The following is a 23906-nucleotide window of genomic DNA, read 5'->3' as shown; positions in this document are numbered from 1 at the left end:
GGAGCACTGCTCCACGAAAGCAGGGACTGCTGGGTTTCCTGTAGAACCAGCCCCCTTTCAGCAGTTTTATTCTACCCAGAGTTCTTCCCAGAAGAATGGAGAACACACACGGAGGAAGCCTCGCTTCTGGGTATTACCCACACTCTCTGCACTTTCTCTTCTTCCCAACTTCCTGCTTTGTAACCTTGGGCAAGTGTTCATCTCTATATAATGGGGGGAGACTGTGGTGGGTGAGGAGTTAGGGTGAAATGCAGTCAAGCACTTAGGAGCCTGATCACTGCCTCCGGAGTCAGCTGTGACTGAGGAGGGCAGCTGCAGACTCCCGGTCTACACACTCCTCCAGGTGCGCGGCCCATCCCCTCCTCACCTCCTGGGCCCTGCCCTCCACCCTCTCTGCCCCACAAACCCGACCTTCCCGGCACCCGCTCCCTTGCCTCCCGGGTGTGAGGTCTAACACATTCTGTGTCCTGACTGAGCCCCTGCAGTGTCTCCCACTGTCACCTTTTCCTCCTCCCTCTGTAGACATTCGCCTGCCCTCGGTTTTCCTCCTACCTCCCTGGATGCTCCTTCCCAGTCTCCATCTTGGTTCTTCCTTAAATGCTGGAGGTCCAGCGTCAGCTCTTACACCTCTCCTGCAGCGCGGCCGCTCAGGGCTTGGAGGGCCACCCGTAGGAGTGACTCCCAGATGGACACCTTCATTTCCGTGTTGACTGTTTCCAACTAGCCGTGCTACATCTCCTCCTAGTGTACCACAGGCGCTTCAAACTCAGTGCCGCCCAAACTCATTAATCACTCTCCTCTGACCCCACCGGGACCTACTTCTACTCCATGTCCCATGTCTAACAGCGTCATCACTAGGGCCCCAGGCACCCAGGCCTGGAAGTCAATCTTGAATCCTCACTCTCACTGTCTACATTCATTAAGGCCCTGGGACCTGTAGCTCTAACTTCCTTGATCTCATTATCCGTCCCTTCCTTTCCAACTCCCCTGCAAATGCCTCACTTCACTTCAGGCCTCCCAATTCTTTCATGACTCATATCAGACTAGCTGGTCTCCATGCCTCCAGACTGTGACCCCGCCCCAATCCAATATCCCCTAGAACACCCCCACTAGAGCATTTCAGCAATGTCCTCTGACCGGCTCCTTGCTATCCAAACACTCTACCGCTGCGTACTTGTTTATCCCCAACACGTGATGGGCCCACACGCCTGTCTTTCCGATAACTATACACACTGATGGGTCTGCATTCCCACCCAGTCCCCACAGAGACTCCTGCTTGACTGGACTAAGTTAGCAACAATCTCCTCAGGGAATCACTTCCTGGTCTCCTCTTCTCCACCCCACCCCAGTGCTCGTCAGGTGCCCTCTTTCTGTGTTCCCACAGCATCCTGGGCACACCTTAATCACACCATCTGTCACCCAGACGGTTTCCTCAATTTGGCTGGGAGTTCTTTGGAGGCAAGGGCTATGTCTCTCTTCCTGCCGTTTCTGTAGCACCAGAGTGCTTGGCACATAGAGGGTGAATGAATGAATGGGTGGGATAAAAGAATTAATGGATGGGAGGGTGGGTGGGATGAATGAACAGATGGATGGGTGGGTGGGATGGACAGATGGACAGATGGGTGAGCGGGATGACTGAATGGAGGATGGGTGAGTGGGATGAATGAAAACATGGACGGATAGAATGAGTACACAGATGGACAGGTGGGAAGACCACACCTGGTGAGATGACACAGTAGGGAGAGGTGCCACTGACCCTTGCTGAATGGTTACAGCCTTTAAAGATTTCCCAGACGATCAACTGGCCTGGCTCTGGTTTGCAACTGGACTTAGCGCTCCACAGGGAGAAGGACTACTGCTTCCACCAGGCTGGAATAATGGCCTACATGGGGCATATAGGTTTTCACAGCCAAGCAAAAAGGGGAAGTTCTCGAAGAAGTAGGCTGGACTTAAAAAAAAAAGTTTTGTTTGAAATCTTTAAATAATTCTAACAGTTAATCTAAATCTGGCTATGGAGAACTAGACTGTACATGTGCCTGATAAAGATAAAATGTCATTATTATTTAGGAAGCCACGGGAAGCTGAACCCTTGAGGGAGTGGAGGGGCAGAGACTAGGGAGGCTGAATTACAGTCCGTCTTGTGTGGTTGTCCAAAGACCCTGGGACATGGCTTACAAATGAGGACCATTCTGACGATGAGCATGGCACTGGGTGCTCAACTAGGAAGACACTTGGCAAGAACAGTGTTGTTAGGGGCTGTGTTACTGGGAGAGGGCCGGGCTCCTCACTAACAGGGAACACACTCCCAGCCAGCCCTTCCAGGCAGCTCAACCAGTGACTATGATGAGCAGCTCACAGGAACACAGAGGCTCCTGGATGCCAGCAAAAGAGCCTCTCCAGCCTTCAGGAAGATGGAGCACGGTCTGTTTTTACACAGAACAGCATAGGTTTTCCTGTTCCCATCCCACTGCCCCTTTAGAGAGGACCAGGAGAGCCAGGAAAGGGAAGCGTTCATTGGTCTAGGTATTTTAGAGAAAAGTTTTGGGGAAAGATGCAAACAGTGCAGCAAGGCCTTTAAAAAACCCAATTTAAAATTTCGTGTATTGCTAAATGAATTACTGCTGAGCTAGAAGGCCTCCTACTCCAAATGTGGCCTGAATAGCCAACTTTGTTTCTATTATCTGGTATAATATGAACTCCTGTCACACAGATGGGATTTTCTCTGGGATACATCGGAGAGGAAAAGCCTTTTTGAAAGCTGTCTCCCTTCCACCTGGGTCACAGGGAGGTAGATCTGACCCCAAGTGAGGGCCCAGCAATTCTCACTTCAAGTATCATCAAGCTGATGAGGACAGTAGGAAGAGGTTGGCTGCATCTCAGACAGGGAGGAAGGGTGAGCTTTACTCACTAGCTCTCCGAGGAGCAAGGCGGAAACAGCTACTCCCAGCGGCAGAGCTACCATACCAGACATAACACCACAGGAGAGGAAAGCAAAGACCACTGGGATTTAACCCCCAAGGGGGTCACCTCAAGAATGCCAAAGCAGACATTACTTGTAGCTCCTTTCAAGCCATTCTCAGAGGTATCAGATCAGCAAAGTCAATGAAACAAAGACAGAGGTGACCGACATGAGATGCAGTTAATGGAGATGAGCTTTTTCAGAACACAGGTTCACGAACTGGTTAGAAATGGCCAGTGAGATGCGGGATGCGCAGGTGTCATGTGCGGGCCCCCGGTTGCAGCAGGGTCAGCAGACGGATCACAAGGATGGCAAAGAGAAGCCCCAGATAAACATGAAGGCAAAGCCAGCTTGTTTCTTACCACTTCATCCTCGGTAGGCTTGTAAACACAAATTTACACTTAGTGGGAAGCCATGCCACACAGTCACAAGTCACAAGCACAAGGTTATTGACTGTTTCTCGGGAAAACTGTTAATGTTAAATGGGCCTCATGTGTTGGAGGCAGGCCTCCTCAGCATACACAGAAAGCAAACCCAGTGGGATTCAGAGCATTAAGATACATATTTTTTAAAGGCACCCCAACCCTTATAATTTCTTTTTTAAAATGTCATACACATAGGGGACGTGGTCAGTCAGACTGAAAAGTTCAGTCACCTGGGTCCCCAACTCCCATTCTATTTGCTTCAAAAAGAATATAACAACAACAACAACAAAAGAATATAATGAATAGATGACATTCAAAAGTTCAGTTCAGAGGCTTTGTGGTGTGAGTGGTCAGGCAAGGGGATTGGATTTTAAAAATCAGCTTGGAGGTGGTGGTTTAAGGAAAAGTCTAATTTGGCCTTACTACTTTTCACTCTCCCTGTAAAAAGTAGGCAAATAACATTTTTAAAAAGCTCAAATAATGTATCTGCAACAGGAGCACATTAGTGGGACAAGACTTTAAAAAGTACCCGTGGTTACAGTTCCAACTGGAACCATTCCTGGAAGGGGCAAGGGATGAAGAAGCTGCCCTGAGGGGGCTGTGTTTCTGGTAACAAGAGCGGGGAAGCCTGGGCCCACTCTGCCCTTGGTCCCCAGGAGGACAGTCAGTCACTGAGATTGGCATGCAGAGTACTGTGGGCAACTCAGAATTCAACGAGTTGGGACAAGGGAACACAAGTGCCACGGGCACCCAGGGGGCACCTGGAGTTCACAGCAGGCCCGCTGGAAAAAGCTGTGCTGCCCAAAGAGGCCCAGAAGGCAGGCTGATCACTAGTATTAGCATTTTCATTTTTCAAGAAGACTGGAGGGAGGCCATTACCGCACACAAGACGAGGGCTGACCCACAAGAGAAGGAGAGGAAGCCCATGCCACTGGATCTTACCTCTTCCGCGTCCTCTGAATGGGTGGAGAGCTGGTCATGCTGAATAATCTCAGCATCCTCCTCTGTCGGTCCGTTGCCCACCCTGATCCCACCAAAGTTGAGAGTTCCCTACACAGATGAACAGAAAGAGTAGAATTTGCCTGGGCTTTAATGTGACATTCTGTGAGGTGGGGAAGGGCGATGGTTAGTGCATACAAACCTCAGAAAAGCATATATTCTAACAACAAAATCAAAACCCGCTGATCCAACAGCTAAGTAAACACAAACCACTGTCCCCGCCCCAACCACCACCGGCCCAGCCCCAGCCCCTGCATTTACTACCTCAATCTGATCAGTTCTGCCTGCCACACCAGGACGCACCGACCTGGCCTCAGTCAAGGCTAATTGAGATGCCTGCTTGGACAAAAAGCTTCATATGAACAGACTCTTACAATGACTATAACTCTATCTGTAAAGCTGTCAGTGCTCTAAGTTTTTCTAGAACTCAAGATCAGACTTTCTAAGAGGGAGGGGAGCCAAATGACAATGGTGACTATAACCTGGTCGGATACACTTTCAACTGGAACCCAAGAGTTCCAGCAACCTCTCCCAGAAGCGGACCGGGTCTCTGCCCAGGAACAAAGGACTTCCTAGATCAGGGAAGGGAAAAAAAGCTTAATGTGCATCAGCCTATGGCTAGAGAATACGGAGTTTAAAAAAAAAAGAAAGAAAGAAAGAAAAAGAAAAAGGCTCCTTTCCTTCAGTGGAGGACTCTGGAGTGTTAAAACAACTTTTTTACAGGCCTGTGGGCAGATGGTGATCGGGTGCTTGCTTCTTCCCGTTTCCCAGGCATTGTGTTCAACCAGTTCCCCAGAACCAGAATTTCTAAGTCAACCTGACTTGGAAAAGCTTGGCTTAATTGAGGCAAAAGGACTCTTTGAGTGCAAAAACCAGGCAGAACTGGGGTGAAGTCAGACAAATAGCAATGAGTGCTAATCTGCCAGAGGGAAAAGGAGCTAAGAAACAGCCCCTAGGCCTACTTCTTGTGGTTTCTGATCAGGAAGCCCAAAGGAGGCAAGAATTCAAAAACTGCTCTCCTGCAAAACGGCCTTCTGGGCAGCAGTATGCAATGTGCCAACAGGTTTGGTCAACTGCCCTGGGGCCCCACTCACAGCTTCACCTTTTGGTGTGCACCTTCTACCACAGCTTACGGACTACCAGAACTCAGTGTCTGGGCAAAGTCTCTCTCTCCTTGTAGCAGGGGTTCTCCTGTGCTGGTCAGAGAACCAGCTGCATCAGAATCACCTTGAAATTAAATAGAGATTCTCAAATGCTACCTCCAGAAATTATACATTTAGTAGGTCTGGAGTGGGGCTTAGGAAATCTATGTTTAAAAAAAATTTTCCCCAAGTACAAACTATATAATCATTTTTACTGTCTATCAAAATTGAAAATGTAAGCACACACAAAAAAATGCAAGTACCCTTTGAGACTTAGCAGTCCCACTGCTGGGAACATCTATGTTTATAAAATTTTATCAAGGTACAAGGACTATGATATTCCCTGCATTCATATCTGTAAAAGCAAAGAACTGGGAACAACCAACACATCCATCAACAAGAGAGTGATTACACAATTTTAGCATATCCAACAGAATGTTCTATGGAATACTAGACAACTATAAAAGAGTGAAACAATCTCCCAGGATACACTAAAAATTTTAAAACCTAATAAATCAAGGGGCAGAAGAGTCAGTTTAAAACACAATTCCTAGTGTGTTTTAAACACATATACATATACATGTACAAACATATATACATATTTATATTAATGGATAATAGATATATGCAGAAAAAATTTGGAAGCAAAATTCCCTTGCCTTTGAGCAGGAGAAGGGGCCTGGGGAGAGGGGGGCTTTCTCTTTCTATACTACTTGCATTCTCTAACCTATTGCTTTAATTTTACTTTTTTGTGTTTTTGTTTTAGTAGGGTTTTAGTAGCCCCAACATGGGGCTTGAACTCACAACCCTGAGATCAAGACATGAGCTGAGATCAAGAGCCAGACGCTTAACCGACTGAGCCACCTAGGTGTCCCCTAATTTTACTTTTTAATGTCAGTAGGGGATTGCCTAGGTCATGGAATTAGGGACCATCTTTATTACTTCTTCTTTTGTTTTAATACCCTAAGAAACAAACAAATTTAAAGTTTACCAGGTGATTTTAATGTGTAGTCAGATTCGGGAAGCCCTGAGACCCTGGGCACCTCCAGGTCATGTGAACCTTACACCTGACAACCCTCAGAAGGTGGACTGCAAGTACAACAAAGGTCACTGGTGACAGGAGAGGACCCCAGCATACCCTGACATGGGTTACAGGGTCCAGGCAGCCTTCAGGCTTTAAGGCTCCCAAAACAGAAGGTCATTTCTGAAGCTTTCCCCAACCAGCAGAGTGAGGGGCAGACAGGTAAATCACCTCCCCAGGCAGACACTAAGAAGTGTCCCTTCAGGACACAGGACATGAGAGTTATAGGAAGGGGGGAAGAGACATATACATCAGCAGAAAAAAGAAAAGAAAAAAGTAAACTGTGATATACCACTTACAGACAACCAAGAGGACACAGAACAGAACACAGATCAATGATCGTATCCTCAGCCCTTAGGGTCAAGAATCCAGGACCCTTGTTGTAAAATGACCATCCTGATGCCTTCAGGCTGCTCTCTAGAAGCAGATATTTCGCTAAAGAACCAGTGGGGCGAAGAAGACCCTATGAATGTGCAGCTTTCCAGACTGGGGACATTTAATTTGGGTAGTGTCACAGAAGAGGATACCAGAGTTAAAAGCATCAAGACTGATGCATCAGAAGCACACCATAAATATGCTAAGGCTAGGAAAAAGAAGAGCACTGGGAAAGAATGTCGATAATGGTATAGTATGTGCTTTGTGGGTTTTTTTTTTTTTAATTTCTCACAGGAAAGGAGAGAGTAAGTCCCTATTTGAACATAATTAAAAGCAGCAACATTAAATTATCTTCTGATCCAAAATGTCAGCCCTTTTAGACTCGTTCTAGAAGGATGATTATGGCAGGTTTCTAAGTTTAAAATGATCAGAAACACCTAATGAAGGAAATAGTCATCCATCTGAATATTTCATTTTCTTTTAAAGGAGTATGATGCCACTAGATCACACTAGTAACATGTGTGATCACTACTGGTGAGATTTTAAAAATCTTATTGATTACCTAGAATAGACTGGGCTAAGTTGGTAACAGTGCATTAAAAGAGTTTGGTTAAAAGATATTTTTAAGGGCAAATACTGAAATGCTTAACATTCAAAGTGCTGTTGCTGAATTATGAGTTGGTATTTAAAGAAGGAAAGATCCGAACAGATGACTTTGCTTACTGCATCAGATGCAGACGGTACATGCGACCCACGCAGACTGGAGGTCTCAGTGGAGCAGCTGAGGACAGGAGGGCTTCTGAGTCTCTCACAACAGAGTAGACATGTATAAGGCCCCACTGGCAGGAGAGAAAGTCATAGCTAAAATGGACCAAATGTCCATGCGTCCCTCCAAAGCAGAAGTTTAAAGAGCAGGGAAATTAATTCAAGAATCACAGGAATGTTCTCACTCCATGCTGAAAAATCATCTAATACATGGTTACAAAAGACAGACATGAAAGTGGATGAGTCCAAGAGCTGCCATCTCGGATTAAGATAATGGGATTCTGAGAGGGTACAACAGTCACTCTGCTTCCATAGACATGACTGTACTTACAGTTTTTAATAGAAACTTAGTAGACAAATGGTAAAGATGACATTAGAATCTATTCATAAGAGGTGGAAATCTTTTGTCATCGTCTTAATGAGTAACAAGGACGTACTTCCCAAGAGCTCACATGTCCCATGCTCTCAATATAACTGAAAAGAATTCTGCTGCACTGTTTGCCACCTCTTTACACAAAATGTGATGGTTTGTCAGTTTTAATTCACTCACTGTTGCAGCCGCTGCTGCCTCTAGTCCCTGCTGGCTCGGGGTTGGGCTGACTGGGGCCTCCACAGGCTGCCCTTCCTGATAGTGAACGGAAGAGAAGAGGAAGGGAGAAAGAAACAAAAGAGGGAGGGAGTGAGGGGGGAGACGGATGGAGGGTACATGGAAGGATGAAGATGGTCAGAAAAGGGAGAAGGAGGGTCTTGTAACTCAGCTGCTCTCAAAAAGGAATCAATCTAACAGCCGTATGAGAGTCATGCAGTAAGATCTTTTGGGCTTTACTAGCCAGTGTGGTAAGTAAGCATTATTGCACAGCCAGAAATGAAAATTTGGCAACTTAAGTGTGTGTGTGTGTGTGTAGAATTCATAAGCACACATACATTAAGTAAACACAAGTGTATGTGCTGCTTTTTCAAAAGAAAAAAAAAATCAATGTTCTTTAAACCAAATCCTTTTTCCGGATGTCTTGATTGGTGAAAGTATCATGGTCTCATTTTAAAAGAAAATGTCTCAGCGTCAGCCCTGTGGTTGCCCAGGCAAACCACATGAGTGGGTTCACCCACCTGCAGCTCTTACAGCCCTGATTTGGCTGATGCTGCATCTAGGCAGGCCCAGACCTGGATTGTGCTAAGCACAGCATGAGCAAAGCATGACCAGGAAAGGTAGAAACTTATGACTTGTTTCCTCTACCTGAGCTACTCAAAGCTGAATCCAGATGTTCAAACAGCAAGTACATGGGTTTTTTTGTTTTTTTGTTTTTTAAATTTCAGCAGGTCCAGTGCTCATGCTGGGATATGACACAAGTGCATTTTAAGAGCATATAGACTTATACACGATTCATTATATCTGGTGAGGAATTGCCTTGATCTCAAGGAAAAAAAAATCTAGTAACTTTCAGCAATAAAAGTACACCCACCAAATGCTTCCTCCTCAAATATTGATGGCGAAGGACCAGTGGTTTAAATAGTAGCATCCAAGGTACACACAGTAGCGCAACCACTACCAGGAAACACTGAATTCCTTTCTACAAAGTAAGGACAAGGCACATCACATTAATCAAACACACAGTTTCCAACTCCAGCACAAATTTCCCCCAAACAGTACTTTCTTACTGATCTAGGAATAACACTATCTAGCTTCTCAAAATAATTAGAAGATGTTGTGGCAAAGCCCAGGAATTGTCTCACAGGATGGGAGTTATAAATTCTACCCTTTGTGGACACAGGAATTACATTAGATCCTCTGAAGCTAAGGAGGATGGGCTGAATTTAGGTCTGATGTATGGGCTGAAAACTAATACCACAGAAAGAGATTTTTAAAGGCTTTTCCAGAGTCACAGAAATATCCGGCTTCCTGATCTAGGGTAACCACCTAAGACAGTCCACCTCCGGGTTGACACACCTGTCCGGAATACAGCATCGAATTACTAGAGTCCCCGTAGGAAAAGAGAAACATGTTTATGAAATGGATCAGAAGGCTTGGCGCTTTCTCAGATGTATTAGCATTATAGGCTGTCCACTTGTAAAATATAAGGATAACCAAGTAGCCAAACAAAGAGGTCATGAAGATTATTTCAGGAATAAATCCAAAGTAGATATTCAGGGGCTTCTTGAAATAGCTAAAAAGGAAGAGAGAAAAAAAAATGTTAAAGGTGAATAGACCCAGGGGTGCCTGGCTGGTTCAGTCAGTGGAGCCTGGGACTCTTGCTCTCAGGGTTGTGTATTCAGGTCCCACGATGGGCATAGAGCTTACTTTAAAAAAAAAAAAAAATGGTGAGCAGACCCAGGGTCACCCTTACATGAAATGGAGTACTTACTAGATTTCCTACCTACAGCTCCCTCAATTCTGTCTTTATCACTTTAAGAAGTAACAGCCAGAAGCACTGGAGGCCAAAAGAGACAAGCAGGATTAACCATGACTTCCAAACTTTTGGACCTTGAACATCTTGGTACCACCCCCACCAATCTTTTCCCATGAGAAAGAGATTGGAAAATATAGTACATTCTGGAACCACAGTTCATAATCTTATATGAGTTACACATAAAAGAAAAAAAGTAACTCATTTTGATGAAAATGACAAAAGGTTTTTCAAAGATCTTTACTGCAGTTGTGAATTGTTAAGGGACAAATATTAATTAAGCCTCATTTAAGAATATGAGATTTTTATAAAAGCACTTCTTTAACATAGAACAGGGTTCTAAGTTACTTATTCCTCCCCAAAGATGTCATGATTTCTTTAGGCAAAAGCATTACCTAAGCTATGCATGTTCTTGTGACATAAACAGAGCAACTCACGTATGGTTGAAGAGGCTCAAAGTGACTCCAAACATCATGTGGATGATGCCTAGGATAACAGATGTCTTCATTTTAAAGGAGTTGAGAAAGGTCAGTTTATTGGTAGCAATGTTCCAGATCTGTCACAACCCAAGGAAACAAAAAGGCATTACAGAGTTCGTGAATAGGATATTATTATTCACCTATTTTTTTTTTTTAAAGTAAGCTCTATGTCCAACATGGGGCTAAAATCACGACCCTGAAATCAAGAGTTGCATGCTCCACCAGCTGAGCGAGCCAGGCTCTCCTATTCACCTATTTTTTAAAGCTTTTTTTTTAATTATGGAAAGTTCTAAACACAGACTTAAGTAGAGAGGACAGTATAACAAACTCACATTTACCTATGACCCAGGTGAAGAATTACCTATTGACTCAAGGTCAATCTTATTTTATCATACAGACAACCTACTCCCCACCTCCGTAGTATTTGGAAGCAAAGTCCAGATACCATATCATTTTAGCTGTAAATATTTCAGACTTTTTTTTTTTTTTTTGAGAGAGAGAGTGAGCCTGCACGCTGGGGAGGAGGAGGAGAGGGTGGGGAGAAGGGCAGGGGGAGAGACAGAATCTTTTTTTTTTTTTAAGATTTTATTTATTTATTTGAGAGAGACAGCGTGAGAGAGAGCACGAGCAGGGGGGAGGGCAGAGGCAGAGGGAGAAGCAGACTCTCCGCTGAGCAGGGAGCCCGATGCAGGACTTGATTCCAGGATCCAGGGATCACGACCTGAGCTGAAGGCAGATGCTTAACCAACTGAGCCACCCAGGCGCCCGAGAGAGAATCTTAAGCAGGCTCCATGCCCAGCATGGACATGGGGCTCAATCTCATGACCCTGAGGTCATGACCTAAGCTGAAATCAAGAGCAGGACGCTTAACTGCCTGAGCCACCCAGGCGCCACAGCCTGCCCCCCCGCCCCACTTTTGGGTAAGGACTAATTTTTTTTAAAACATGACTACAATACTGTTATCACTCCCAAAAGCATTAACAACGATTCTTCAATATCATGAAACATATAGTCAGTATTTAAACTTCCCTGGTTGTGCCCCAATTTTTTATTATTTATTTATTTTTAAAGATTTTATTTATTTATTTGAGAGAGAGTGAGAGAGAGAGAGAGCACAAGCCAGGGAGAGAGGCAGAGGGAGAGGGAGAAGCAGACTCCCCGCTGATCAGGAAGCCCGATGCGGGGCTCGATCCCAGGACCCTGGGATCATGACCTGAGCTGAAGGCAGATGCTTAACCGACTGAGCCACCCAGGTACCCTGTGCCCCAATTTTTAAAAAACATAATTCATGGGGCGCCTGGGTGGCTCAGTCGTTAAGCGTCTGCCTTCGGCTCAGGTCATGATCCCAGGGTCCTGGGATCGAGCCCCGCATCGGGCTCCCTACTCTGCAGGAAGCCTACTTCTCCTTCTCCCACTCCCCCTGCTTGTGTTCCCTCTCTCGCTGTCTCTCTCTCTGTCAAATAAAATCTTAAAAAAATAAAAAAATAAAAAATAAAAACATAATTCGTTTATTACAAGTAGAGTCCAGATCAGGTCTCTACGTTGACACAGCTCTTAAATATCTAATCTATAAATTCTCCCCCTACTCTCCTTTTTTATTCTTTACAAAATATATGAAGAAGCTGGGACATTATTTTGTAGATGTTCCCACAGTCATTGTTTTGCTGATCATATCCCCATGGTGCTGTCGTTCCACCTATTTTTATTTTTTTTAATTTTACTTATTTATTTGGAAAATAATAATCTATTTGAAACAGGAAAAAGGTAAGAAAAAAAAGAAATGTAAAATTTTAGCCTGAAGGATAAACGAGTTGTGAGGAAACACCTGGAGCTCAATATATTATTTTCCCCTGGTGCTGGAGTTTTACAGTCCTGTGGGATCCGTAAGCTTGTCATCCACCTGTTCCTCCAGTCTGTCTTCTGGGCGAGTTCCATCTATTTTTAAATATTAGTTGCCTTAAGCTTTGTCACCTGGGCCTGGACATCTGTAATATTTTCCACAGTTCTTCTGCCTCTACGTGACCATCAGATTACATTTCCTAAATCAATGCCTCTGATGTGGTCACTTCTCTGTGCCCAAACCTACCCTGCACCCCCACTGTCTTCTTTAGGATAAAGTGCAAATTCAGGAGCGTGATAAGCCAGGTCTTCCACCAGCTGGCCTGGCATCATTTTTTCTGAACCGACACCCTTGTGAGGAGCTCATCCTTGGTGACTTCTAACCTGACAACTTGTGGCTGGTTCTCTCTCAGCCCCCGTCTCCCCTGATATTCAGTTCTACAGGTCCAACTGCCTGACGGACATTTATACCTGTGCCTCCAACAGGCACTTCAAACTCAACACTTACCCTTAAGCATCAAATGAGATGTACATAAGACAACAACAAAACCAGAAAACTTTCTGTGAACTACAGAACACTATATAAAGTTACCTAATATTATTAGACTCTAAGCTACTTGAGGGCAGGAGCTACAACTTAAATTACGTGTTCCCCCCAGCAAGCACTATGCCTGCACACAACAGAGATCCAGTAAACATTTGTTAAATGCTTATGTGAAATGTTATTCAACCTCTCCAAGCCTTGGTCTCCTTATCTGTATGACAGGGATAGCAGTTTCAGGGGAAATCAAAACTGTTTCAGGGCAAATCAGATGTGCTGAGGGCAGAGTACAGAGTACAGTGCTTGGCCCACAGTGACCATTTTACTAACATTTACTTTTATAATAATCAAAATGAGTAACTTTGCATCTCCCTACCTCTATGCTTTTGTACACACTTCTCACCTGTAACAATCTGAAATATTTTTTAAAGGCCAAATTAATGCCCATTTTTTAAAGAAACCTTGATCTTTCTGGCCCACAATGATCTGTTTTTCCTCTGGAATTCTGTATTCCTTCCTGTCGAATGCTCATTCTTAAATTCCTCCCTCTATCCCCCTTTAAGCACACAATACAAAAGATCTGATCACACTTTGCCTACTTTCTTTTTTTTTAATTCTGGGAAAAGTTTCTGTAAGTATGTAAAGATTAAAATGGAAATCTAAAAATCCATAGGAAAGAACTGCTTCTGCTTTGTTAAAATATCTGCTAAAAATAAAACCCAAACTAAGTTAAACAGAAATAAACTGGGAAGGAGTCTTAAAAGTCAATCTTCCCAGGGTCAAACTTATTAGGCACCTCTGAAATAAACAGTGCGGGAGAAATTATTCGGCTACCTAAGGCACTTGGGTTTCTAATGCTTTGGAAGTACTCTAGACAGACACACAAGGGCTTTCCAAAAATACTGCAAGAAAACCAAATAACTATCTTTAATTTAATTCTCTCACTTCAGGGTTGCATTTTAAAAATCTGGTGTTAGGGGCACCTGGGTGGCTCAGCTGGTTGGGCATCCGACTCTTGGTTTTGGCTCAGGTCATGATCTCGGGGTCCTGGGATCAAGCCCTACAATGGGCTCCGTGCTCAGTGCAGAGTCCGCTTGGGATTCTTTCCCTCTTCCTCTCCCTGCCCCTCTGCCCTTCCCCCTACACGCATGTGTGCATGCGCTCGCTCGCTCACTCTCTCAAATAAATAAGTAAATAAAATCTTAAAAAAAAAAAAAAATCTGGTGTTAGACATAATAGGAAAGAAATGCTCTTACTGGATCGATGCCAAAAGGGTATGGTCCACCAAAAACTCCAGGGACAGACGGGTTCAACTGCAGAACAGGGTTCCCCCGAAGCGTCTCCTCCCTACCATGTTAGAAGAAAAGTTCCATTTGTTTTTATCAAAAGAGGAAACTGCTGGGGTCCAAAACTGATCCTAAAAGAAACTACTACAGCTGTCTTGTCTCTTCAATAAAAGAGGAAAGACTAGCATCTGAGAATGAGAAGGGATCAGAAATAACAAAAGACCAAAACAAACAAACACACCTACACAACTAAGTAGGGAATTTGGGGAATCTGCTTTTAATTTACAAAAAGAAACAATGTGCCTAAATTTACAGTCTCAGTTTCCTTCCTTCCTTCCTTCCTTCCTTTCTCTCTTTCTTTTTTCTCTTAAGTAGGCTCCACGCCCAGCGTGGAGCCCAATATAGGGCTTGAACTCACGACCCCAAGATCAAGACCTGAGCTGAGATCAACAGTCAAATGCTTAACTGACTGGCCACCCAGGCGCCCCAGGCACTCAGTTTCTTCATAGTGCTGAAGGAATCACAAACACTTGCCAGGCTGGGGCATAAATAAGAGGGGACACTGCATTCTTCTGAAACAGAGACGCTGTCAGCCACTTCCTAAAGAAGTATAAGTTTATCTCTTGTCTGGAAAATCAGAGCTGAACAGAAAAGGAATAACCTGACTTTTAGCTTCTTTGCAACTTACGTCCAATTATATAAAGTGAACATCGGCCGTACACTCCAGGATGACCCGAAGATATTAAGAGACTTGGAAAAGCAATCATTGTAGATGAGGCCAGTGTAGATGGAAAACACACCCATCAACAGAATAATGTACCGGCCGCTGAACACCGTGCTAAACATCTGGGAACCAGAAGAAAGAAGTCAATGAAACGTACTCCCTGTGGCTCAACATTATTGTTGTGACAACATTATTGAGAATATATGACCATTCTTCTCACACTAATTTACCCCACCCACCCCAGGTCAGAGAACCTAAAGGCCAAAATACAATGCTAACAAGAAATGACTTTCACAGCACATGACCGCTTTAGAGTTAAAATGAATGTAACGTCTCTACTCTTGAAACAGCCTCTGTAACTTCTATATAAATTCATGGATAGAAGACTTCCAGATCCTAATTTTATAATGAATGCTTGAGAAATTACAAAGTTTCAGTCCAACACACATGGAGCAAACATTACCTCATTCTCATTCTTCTGAGAGAGGATCCGGCTCTCCCTCAATACCATCCATACAGCAAATAGGGTCATCAAAATACCATGGCCAAAGTCCCCAAACATCACAGCAAACAGGAAAGGGAAAGTGATGATGGTATAGGGAGCTATAAAGAAACCAGAGAAAGAAAACAAAGTACAGAAAACCGCAACCACCAGCAGCAGATCACATTCCTCCTCATACTCTAAGATCAGTATGAGGGGACTTATTCCCTAGCTGTTGGTCAGATGGACTCCCAGAGAAAACCTTCCATGGCAGGATCTGCACGTCCTCACAAAGCAGCTCTGATGGGATCTGGGCTACTGCTAGCATTTTAAACAAAGAACACAGAGAGTGAAAGTTTTGTCCCTAGCCCTGGCTGGGCACTTCCTTTGTTCTTTGATTCTTTTTCTCTAAGCCCTGGAACACTGCTCCTTTGACAGGCTAGCTTTCTTCTCTTGTGCAGCAACCATTTCTCAGCTGAAAAAAGCTCCCAGGTAAGTGGGAGAAAGCCCAGAACTCAGAGCAAAGCCAGTCCTGCAGAAGACTCTAGCTAAAAACAAATTCTCAGACTCTTGATTTAATAATTAACTCTCCTGTTTTTCCTTTGTGAAACCTGCTTTGTGTCTAAAATGGTCAATAATTGCTATATTTTCTCTGTCTAACCTGGAATAGGGAAGCCATTTAAAAATATCAGCAATCTTGGAAAAAAACTTTTTGCTTAGAGTACTTCCTGCAAATGTGCTAGAGAAAGCCAGGTGTTTCATAGTTGTGAAGATACACAAAAGAATCCAATCCACTGAGCTCACTCCTATAAAACCACCTCTCAAAGGAGTGCCACCCAGCAATAAACCTCCCTCCCTGTGTCAAAATGGGCACCTCCTTATAGGAATTACACTAGAGCTGAGGTCTTGACAACATAGTTAATTTTATGCCAGCTACTCAAGAACATCTGAAGGGAGGCATTAGAAGAGACAAATAAACAAAATATAAAACTTCTAGAGGGAGAAGATTCAAGTTTTTTTACCTGGATTTATCTCTCGGTAAGTTCCAATTCCGTAAGCATCTACTATGTTCTGAAAGCCATATGTGAACTTGTTCGTTTTGTTATAGGTTGGGGGCGTCTGATTTGTTTGCATCCTGTTCAGAATAGAGGGCACAGTGGAACCACTGTGTTCCTGGGAAACATTAAACACATATATCAAAATTAGATCATCCTAATTGTGGTGGTTACATAGATGTATATATTTATCAAAATTCATCAAACTATACATATAAAATAGGAGCATTTTATATTATGTGAATTGTATCTCAATCTTGCCCAGTCTTTGGAGAAACTGGAGCTAGGTATAAAATCTACAATGAAAGATTTAAATTAAGTGTGAAAGAATATCCTTATGTGAGAAAATTCAATTCTAAAATGTGCAACCAAAGAAAACATGGAACTTCCTCATCTGGAGACATCCTCATCTGCCTTTCTACTAAGAGTATTGTTGTTCTTTCCTTTTATGGAGAAAGCAGTGTTATCTTCTCAAACTCTAACTGCTAGACAGGACTGCTAGGGTTATCCCTCAGAAGCAGTCTGATGGGGGAGCCTGGGTGGCTCAGTTGGTTAAGCATCTGTCTTTGGCTCGGGTCATGATCTCCGGGTCCTGGGATTGAGCCCTGCGTCAGGGTCCCTGCTCAGGCTCAGCTCCCTACTCCCTACCAAATAGTAACTAACTAAGCTTTAGTTACTAAGAGGGGTCTGCTTCTCCCTCTCCCTCTGCCCCTCCCCACCGCCTGCTTGTGCTCTCCCTCCCACCCTCTCTCTCAAATAAATAAATAAAATCTTAAAAAAAAAAAAAAAAGAACCTATCTGAGGGGCAGAGAGAATGGATAAGGAAACTGACGTTCTGGTCAGGAGCTATTCTGAAGAATCATGGGTATATGACCAAGTCATTTCGTCTTTTTTTTTTTTTTAAAGATTTATTTATTTATTTTGAGAGCGAGAGAGAGAGAGAGAGAGAGAGAGCGCGCGCAAGCGTGCACACATAAGTGGGGGGAGGGGCAGAGGCAGAGGGAGAGGGAGAGAGAGAATCTCAAGCAGACTCCACGCTGAGCGTGGAGCCCGATGTGGGGCTGGGTCTCACAACCCTGAGATCATGACTTGAGCCAAAATTAAGAGTCAGACACTCAACCGACTGAGGACTGAGCCACACAGGCACCCAGTCATTTCATCTTTTTTGAACTGCAGTTTCCACATTTGGAAAACAAGGATACACAAAATGTATTGTTAGGAAACAAGAGGAGTACAAGATGAGTATATCCAAGAACTCTGAAAGTAAAAATGCCATAAAAATGTGATCAATTAATGTTACAGTGGGTGGGAAGTGCTCTTTCCCACTGCACTGCCAGCTACAGGGGACTCACCGTGCCCCTCCTGAGCGCAAACTGGATGGAGTCAAGGTCGGTGACGGGGCACCAGACCTCTGCAATCAGGCACTTCTGGGTCACGTCGATGTTGCACAGGTTCAGGGTGTGGTAGATGGCCTTCATCTTCCTCACCTTGATGAACCAGACACGGATGTTCTTAGCAGCTGCCTGCAGGACCCTCTGGCGGTGATCCTCTGTTTGATTGAGAACCTTTTGGGAGAGAAAGGAACTAGGAGAGATCCTTCTACACCAGGCTTGGGTCCAGGATATGAATGACAAAGAGGCACAGCTTTCTGAGAAGGGTTGCTAGGGATTTATTCTTCTTCTGACTAGAATGGCTTTTGCGGGGGGCAAATTACAAGAAATTAGAGCTTTAGTTACTAACATTCATTTTTCTTTTGGCTTCAAGCTGAAGAGAAACCTGAGGAAATAGTTTTTAGTTCCTCTATATTTATCTTCCCACAAATCCACAGCTTACTTACCTGGATCATTAAAGAGCAATGGCTTTCCATGTAGAGTCTGTAACTCAGACTCAAAGTTAAGTCAGCATTATAGGGCTGGGAGTTGACAAAATCCACACTTAAAAACAGTTAGCTGCAGAATGCCCTGAATATAAGCCAGCATCAGGGAATGATGGGAAAGAGGCAGTGCTGAACACCATCACCCGCCTATGCCAAGAGAGACTCCATGCCAGGGAACAAGGGACAGAAGACACTATGGGGTCAGAAGGACTCAAGGCCTTAGAGGAGATTAGACTGCCACATACCACTGTTATCGTGGGGCAGATAAGGCTTTATCTTTCTGTCAGGCTTCTTGGGGGAAAAAAAACGTTTCAGTGCTGATCCTTTGGAAACCAGTACACATTGCCCTCACAGTAATCACACTGCCAAGACTAGAGTGAAAGGAAGGGGCAGGGACACTTAACATTCTACTGCCTTGTTTATCACCATTTAAGATTTCAATAGCAGGAGAGGGGCTAAGCCAAAGGGCGAGCAACCCACCACTCACACTTCTGCATGAAAACTGACCTTAAATCTCCATGTTTCTTTAAAGAAGAAAAGCTATGCACTAACCATTTTAGCACAAGGCTCCATCATACCTGACTCATCAAGTCAATTCAGAAAAAAGTAGTAACTACTTTCTGAAGGGCAGTAGGTGGTGACCTCCATAGAGGTTTTTAAAAAAAAAACGCATGCGGGGTGCCTGGGTGGCTCAGTCAGTTAAGCGTCTGCCTTCGGCTCAGGTCATGATCCCGGTGTCCTGGGATCAAGCCCCGCATTAGGCTCCCTGCTCTGCGGGAAGACTGCTTCTCCCTCTCCTCCCCACTTGTGCTCTCTCTCACTATCTCTGTCTCTCTCTCAAATAAATAAATAAAATCTAAAATAAATAAATTAAATTTTAAAAACGCATGCTAGAGAAACTTGTGCTCTCTCTCACTATCCGTCTCTCTCTCTCAAATAAATAAATAAAATCTAAAAAAATTTAATTAATTAATTAATTAAATTAGATTAAAAAAACGCATGCTAGAGAAACTCTTGTATCACCTGAGAAGGAACAAAGTTATTTTCTCTCCTTCTGGCTGTTGACAATTTTACAACTACTATTCAAACTTCTGGAAGGATGGGGATAAACTTGTAAGCAATGCCCTATCTGCTTTTCTCTTTCCCCATCCCCCACCCCCACATCTCACTCCTTGATATTCAATCCCTTTTAATTTTTTTAAAAAGATTTTATTTATTTATTTGACATAGCGAGAGAGAGCACAAGCAGGAGGAGTAGCAGAGGGAGAAGCAGGCTCCCCACTGAGCAAAGAGCCCGATGCGGGACTTGATCCCAGGATCCTGGGATCATGACCTGAGCCAAAGGCAGATGCTCAACCAACTGAGCCACCCAGGCATCCCTTTTATTATTTTTTTAAAAGATTTTATTTTTAAGTAATCACCACACCCAACATGGGGCTCGAACTCACAGCCCCGAGATCAAGATTTGCATGCTTGGGGCACCTGGGTGGCTCAGTTGGTTAAGTGTCTGCCTTCAGCTCAGGTCATGATCCCAGGGTCCTGGGATCGAGCCCCGCATCGGGCTTCCTGCTCAGCGAGAAGCCTGCTTCTTCCTCTCCCACTCCCCGTTTGTGTTCCCTCTCTCGATGTCTCTCTCTCTCTGTCAAATAAATAAATAAAATCTTAAAAAAAAAAAAAAAAAAAAAGAGTTGCATGCTCTACCGACTGAGCCAGCCAGGCACCCCTCAATCCCTTTTTAAAGTTTCAGTTCAGGGGCGCCTGGGTGGCTCAGTTGTTAAGTGTCTGCCTTCGGCGCAGGTCATGATCCCAGGGTCCTGGGATTGAGCCCTGCATCGGGCTCCCTGCTCAGCGGGAAGCCTGCTTCTTCTTCTCCCACTCCCCCTGCTTGTGTTCCCTCTCTGGCTGTGCCTCTCTGTCAAATAAATAAATAAAATCGTAATAAATAAATAAATAAAAAATAAAGTTTCAGTTCATACAGCTGGATATTTCAAAGATCAAATTCTGACCATATTGCCTGTGCCTTTAAAAAATCTACGTGTAAGTCTAGGAGGGGATAAGATAGCCCTAGAACCCAGAACACACTAATTGGCCTATCACCCATCAGCAGTTCTAAAAAACTCTCTTCCCGTGGTTAAACAGGTAAGTGTATCTCTGAGGAGCTGGAAATAGGTCAAGTTGGTGGGTCATAGACAATGGGAGTTGGAGGGAAAGATGACAAAGGGAGTTGAAATGGGAGTTACAACATATCTCTGACAATTTTGCCCCTGCTGGAAAGAACTGTCTTTGAGATTAAGTAGTGGGCTGCCTTATCTGTAGGGGACACCACCCAAGACCCCCAGTGGGTGCCTAAAACCGTGAATAGTACCTAACTATATATAATACGTTTTTTTCTATACACACATACCTATGATGAAGTTTAATTTAAAAATTAGGCACAGTAAGAAATTAACAATTAATAATAGAATAGAATAATTGTAACAATATGGTATAATAATAAAGTCATGTGAATGTGGTCTCTCTCTCTCTAAATATCTTATTGTACCGTACTCACCCTTCTTGTGAGGATGTGAGAGGATACAATGCCTATGTGAGATGAAGTGAGGTGAATGATGTAGGCATGTGATGCAGCGTTAGGCTACTATAACCTTCTGACATCGTCAGGGGATCATGTTTAAGACCCACAGCTGACTGTGGGTGACTGAAACCTCAGAAGGCAAAATCACAGATAAAGGGGGGTGGGGACTACTGAATGTTTTAATGTTTCAAGAGGGCAATCATCACATCCTTTCAACAGGGAACAAAGCTCCAACTGGCCACACTTTCCTTCCAAGTACGCCTCAATCATGACTCCATCCTTAGGACCTCATGACAACCATGGAACATATTAACCACACTGGTGATGTGGTAAAAATCTAATAGTCTCTTCTTGGGTACAAGACTTACAGGACTCTCTGGCTAGACCGTGTGGTTAAGATCCAAGGTGACCAGAAGTTACATGCCAAGCTGTTAAGAGTGGCTGCCTCTGGAGGGAGAGAGTGTGTGAGAGAGGGCAGAACTGACTTCACGCGTACTTCTGTATTACTTGATTTTTTTTCCTTAACTAAGTATACTTTTTTTTACTCATAAAAAATACCTCAGACTCACGAAGAGGGAAACTGAATACTTGAAGCAACAACAACTTCAGATGTATAGCATTCCTGTCGTGTTTGAGGATGATTAACGCTGTTATGCTATTTTTAACAGTCATTCCCTGAAACTTTTCCCCAGCTCCCAAGGGCACAAGTTACCCATGGACACTTCTTTTTTTGCATCCTGGCTGCTCTTGGTGCCTAATAAACTGTTAGTGTTTCAAGGAAGGGGAACGGTCTTCGATTACAGTACTTCACACAAAAAAATTCCCTCCAGCCCTCTGGTACCATTTGGAGATCGTCAATCCTGGTATTAACTCCAGAAGCCATTTCCTTCCTCTCCTGTGGTGTCTCAGGACAGGGATAGAGTGAGGCCCGGAACCTGGAACATACAGACACAGCCTGATGGACACTGAAGTTTCTTAACCTGTTCAATTTAAATAACCTCAGAAAGTAATCTTAATGTACTAGAAGGACCAAAACTAGAAGGATTAGCTCAGACTGGTGCACTGATCATTAATAAATATGAAATGTCCTATAGATGGAGCAATAACATTTGAACTATCTTGACATTCTCTGCAGCTACTAAATTCCCTTAGATTAAAATTTTAAAAACTCAGTAATACAAATCATATTGTAAATTACTTGAGAAAAATGGCACGGAAAAGAGATCTTCCGGACAGAATTTCAGAAAAGTGTGCAGGCACAGTGCCTATGGCACACTGCTGGGTACACAAACCCATCGTCCTAGAACAACGTAGCATTTATAAACCATGAGTCCTAATTACTTTTTTCCAAAGAAAGGAAATTGCGGTTTTGATAGTACTTCTAAAAATGAACTTAGGTCATTTCTAATTGTTTAAAAGAGCCCTAATATTATTAAAAGATATATGCGCTGTGTCAAAGTAGACTAAAAGGGTTATTGTTTCACTCTTCTATATTCTAAGCTTAATAGTTAGGCAGCCTGGCTGCACCCCTCAGGGAGGCACACTTCTCTTACCCTTCGCAGATCTTCTTGACTCTGTTTTTCAGCTGATCGCCTTGGAAGAAAATGATGAATACGGACTTGTGCACGTAGTCACCCTGGGCCCCAAACCCAAAACAGAGCATTCAGACTTCTGGCCCGGAAGAAAATTTCTTAAATACCCTACTGTCTTGGTGATATAGGAACAACGGGAGTCACTGAAGGATATGGCAACCCTGCACTTGAATTATTATCCTCCATCCGTTTAAGCTCTGCTATAAGAACATTTGCCCTGTAGTCTCTCATTCACACAAAAAACCTTAGATATTTGTTTTTAAACTCAACCATGAGCTTAACACAGACACTAAGATGATTCTCCTTGTAGCACCATATAGCCCTTTATACCAATTCAACTTCAAACCTTACACTGCCTGAGTAAGGATGGAGGCGAGGAATGGAAGCCATTCCTGTTTGTCCTATGCTTAGAAGTTCCCAGATAAAGGGGACTGAGGAACTATAAGGAAGTGAGGGTTTGGGAAGAAGGCTGATGTGGAATCTCATGCTTCATGCTAAGTTTGATCTAAGGGGCAGGGAGGAGGAGGGCAATCTATTCCAAATACCAAGTTCACACATAAAGTCTGACACAAGGACTGCAGGGAAAGATCAGAAAAATAGGCTTAACTGGGTGTTAACCAAGACTGCCTCTGGTTGCCTGTACTTTCTCATATTCCTAGGATTTTTATAATAAAAAACAAACTTTAGAAGGATAAAAGGAGATGAGGAATGAAGAAAATGAGGCAACGAGCCTTAAATCCCTAAATTCTCCAGAATGGAAAATAAACTGGAGCACATTCCTTGTGCAGCCTCTCTGCTGTAGCTATCCAGACCCCTTTCCTCAATTTGTTGATAAAATAATGTTTCTGTTGCCCAGAAACTTGGCTGAATATTCCTGAGAACAGCTCCACATTAGGAGTCACTGCAGACTGCAATGTCTCTACAACGCGAGGACAGCCTCCGGTGGGTCTGCACAACTGCTCCTCTGGGGGCTCCCTGAACCCTAAGTGTCACCACTCTCCTCTTCAGGAGGATAAAAGGATAAAAGCCTCAGGTGCTCAGACCATTTCAGCTGCATGACCCACCCACTCTGAGAAGTCTCACAATCCAATCTCTCTTCGTGGAGCAAAGGATACTAATTTAAGAACATCCAAAAGATAATTTTCAACAAAAAATCCAAGCCCAGGCTTCCAAATATTACCAATACAAAAGTAAAGTAATTTTTGCAGAACATTTCATCTTCCTTGCTTGTGATCCTTGAAATCAGGATTCACCATACTTAGTGTAGGTTGATGTTAAGAACTCTGTCCCATTATGTCAAATGCCAAGAT

At 43.7% G+C, this 23906-nt stretch overlaps 1 protein-coding gene across 4 annotated transcripts in view; it reads right to left on the bottom strand.

Moving 5' to 3' along the window:
- Positions 1-23906, bottom strand: part of ATP6V0A1 (ATPase H+ transporting V0 subunit a1) — a 60968-nt gene that overhangs the window by 9357 nt on the left and 27705 nt on the right. For 2 of the 4 annotated variants that reach the window (XM_032396405.1, XM_032396407.1), the window contains exons 8-19: positions 22558-22640; positions 21846-21939; positions 17906-18118; positions 16521-16671; positions 15481-15620; positions 14982-15139; positions 14264-14354; positions 10586-10704; positions 9692-9908; positions 9207-9314; positions 4327-4434; positions 3322-3339 (exon numbers count right to left, since the gene is read on the bottom strand). In XM_032396405.1, coding sequence (XP_032252296.1) covers positions 3322-3339; positions 4327-4434; positions 9207-9314; positions 9692-9908; positions 10586-10704; positions 14264-14354; positions 14982-15139; positions 15481-15620; positions 16521-16671; positions 17906-18118; positions 21846-21939; positions 22558-22640 — 1500 coding nt within the window. The remainder of the gene's footprint in view (positions 1-3321; positions 3340-4326; positions 4435-9206; positions 9315-9691; positions 9909-10585; positions 10705-14263; positions 14355-14981; positions 15140-15480; positions 15621-16520; positions 16672-17905; positions 18119-21845; positions 21940-22557; positions 22641-23906) is intronic. The other 2 variants (XM_032396406.1, XM_032396408.1) reach the window with 1 other exon arrangement.

This window comes from Phoca vitulina, unplaced genomic scaffold, assembly GCF_004348235.1.
Source record: "Phoca vitulina isolate PV1807 unplaced genomic scaffold, GSC_HSeal_1.0 scaffold92, whole genome shotgun sequence".
Lineage (NCBI taxonomy): Eukaryota > Metazoa > Chordata > Mammalia > Carnivora > Phocidae > Phoca > Phoca vitulina.
The sequence above is the reverse complement of the archived record's forward strand: the minus strand, read 5'-3'. Positions and strand labels throughout refer to the sequence as shown.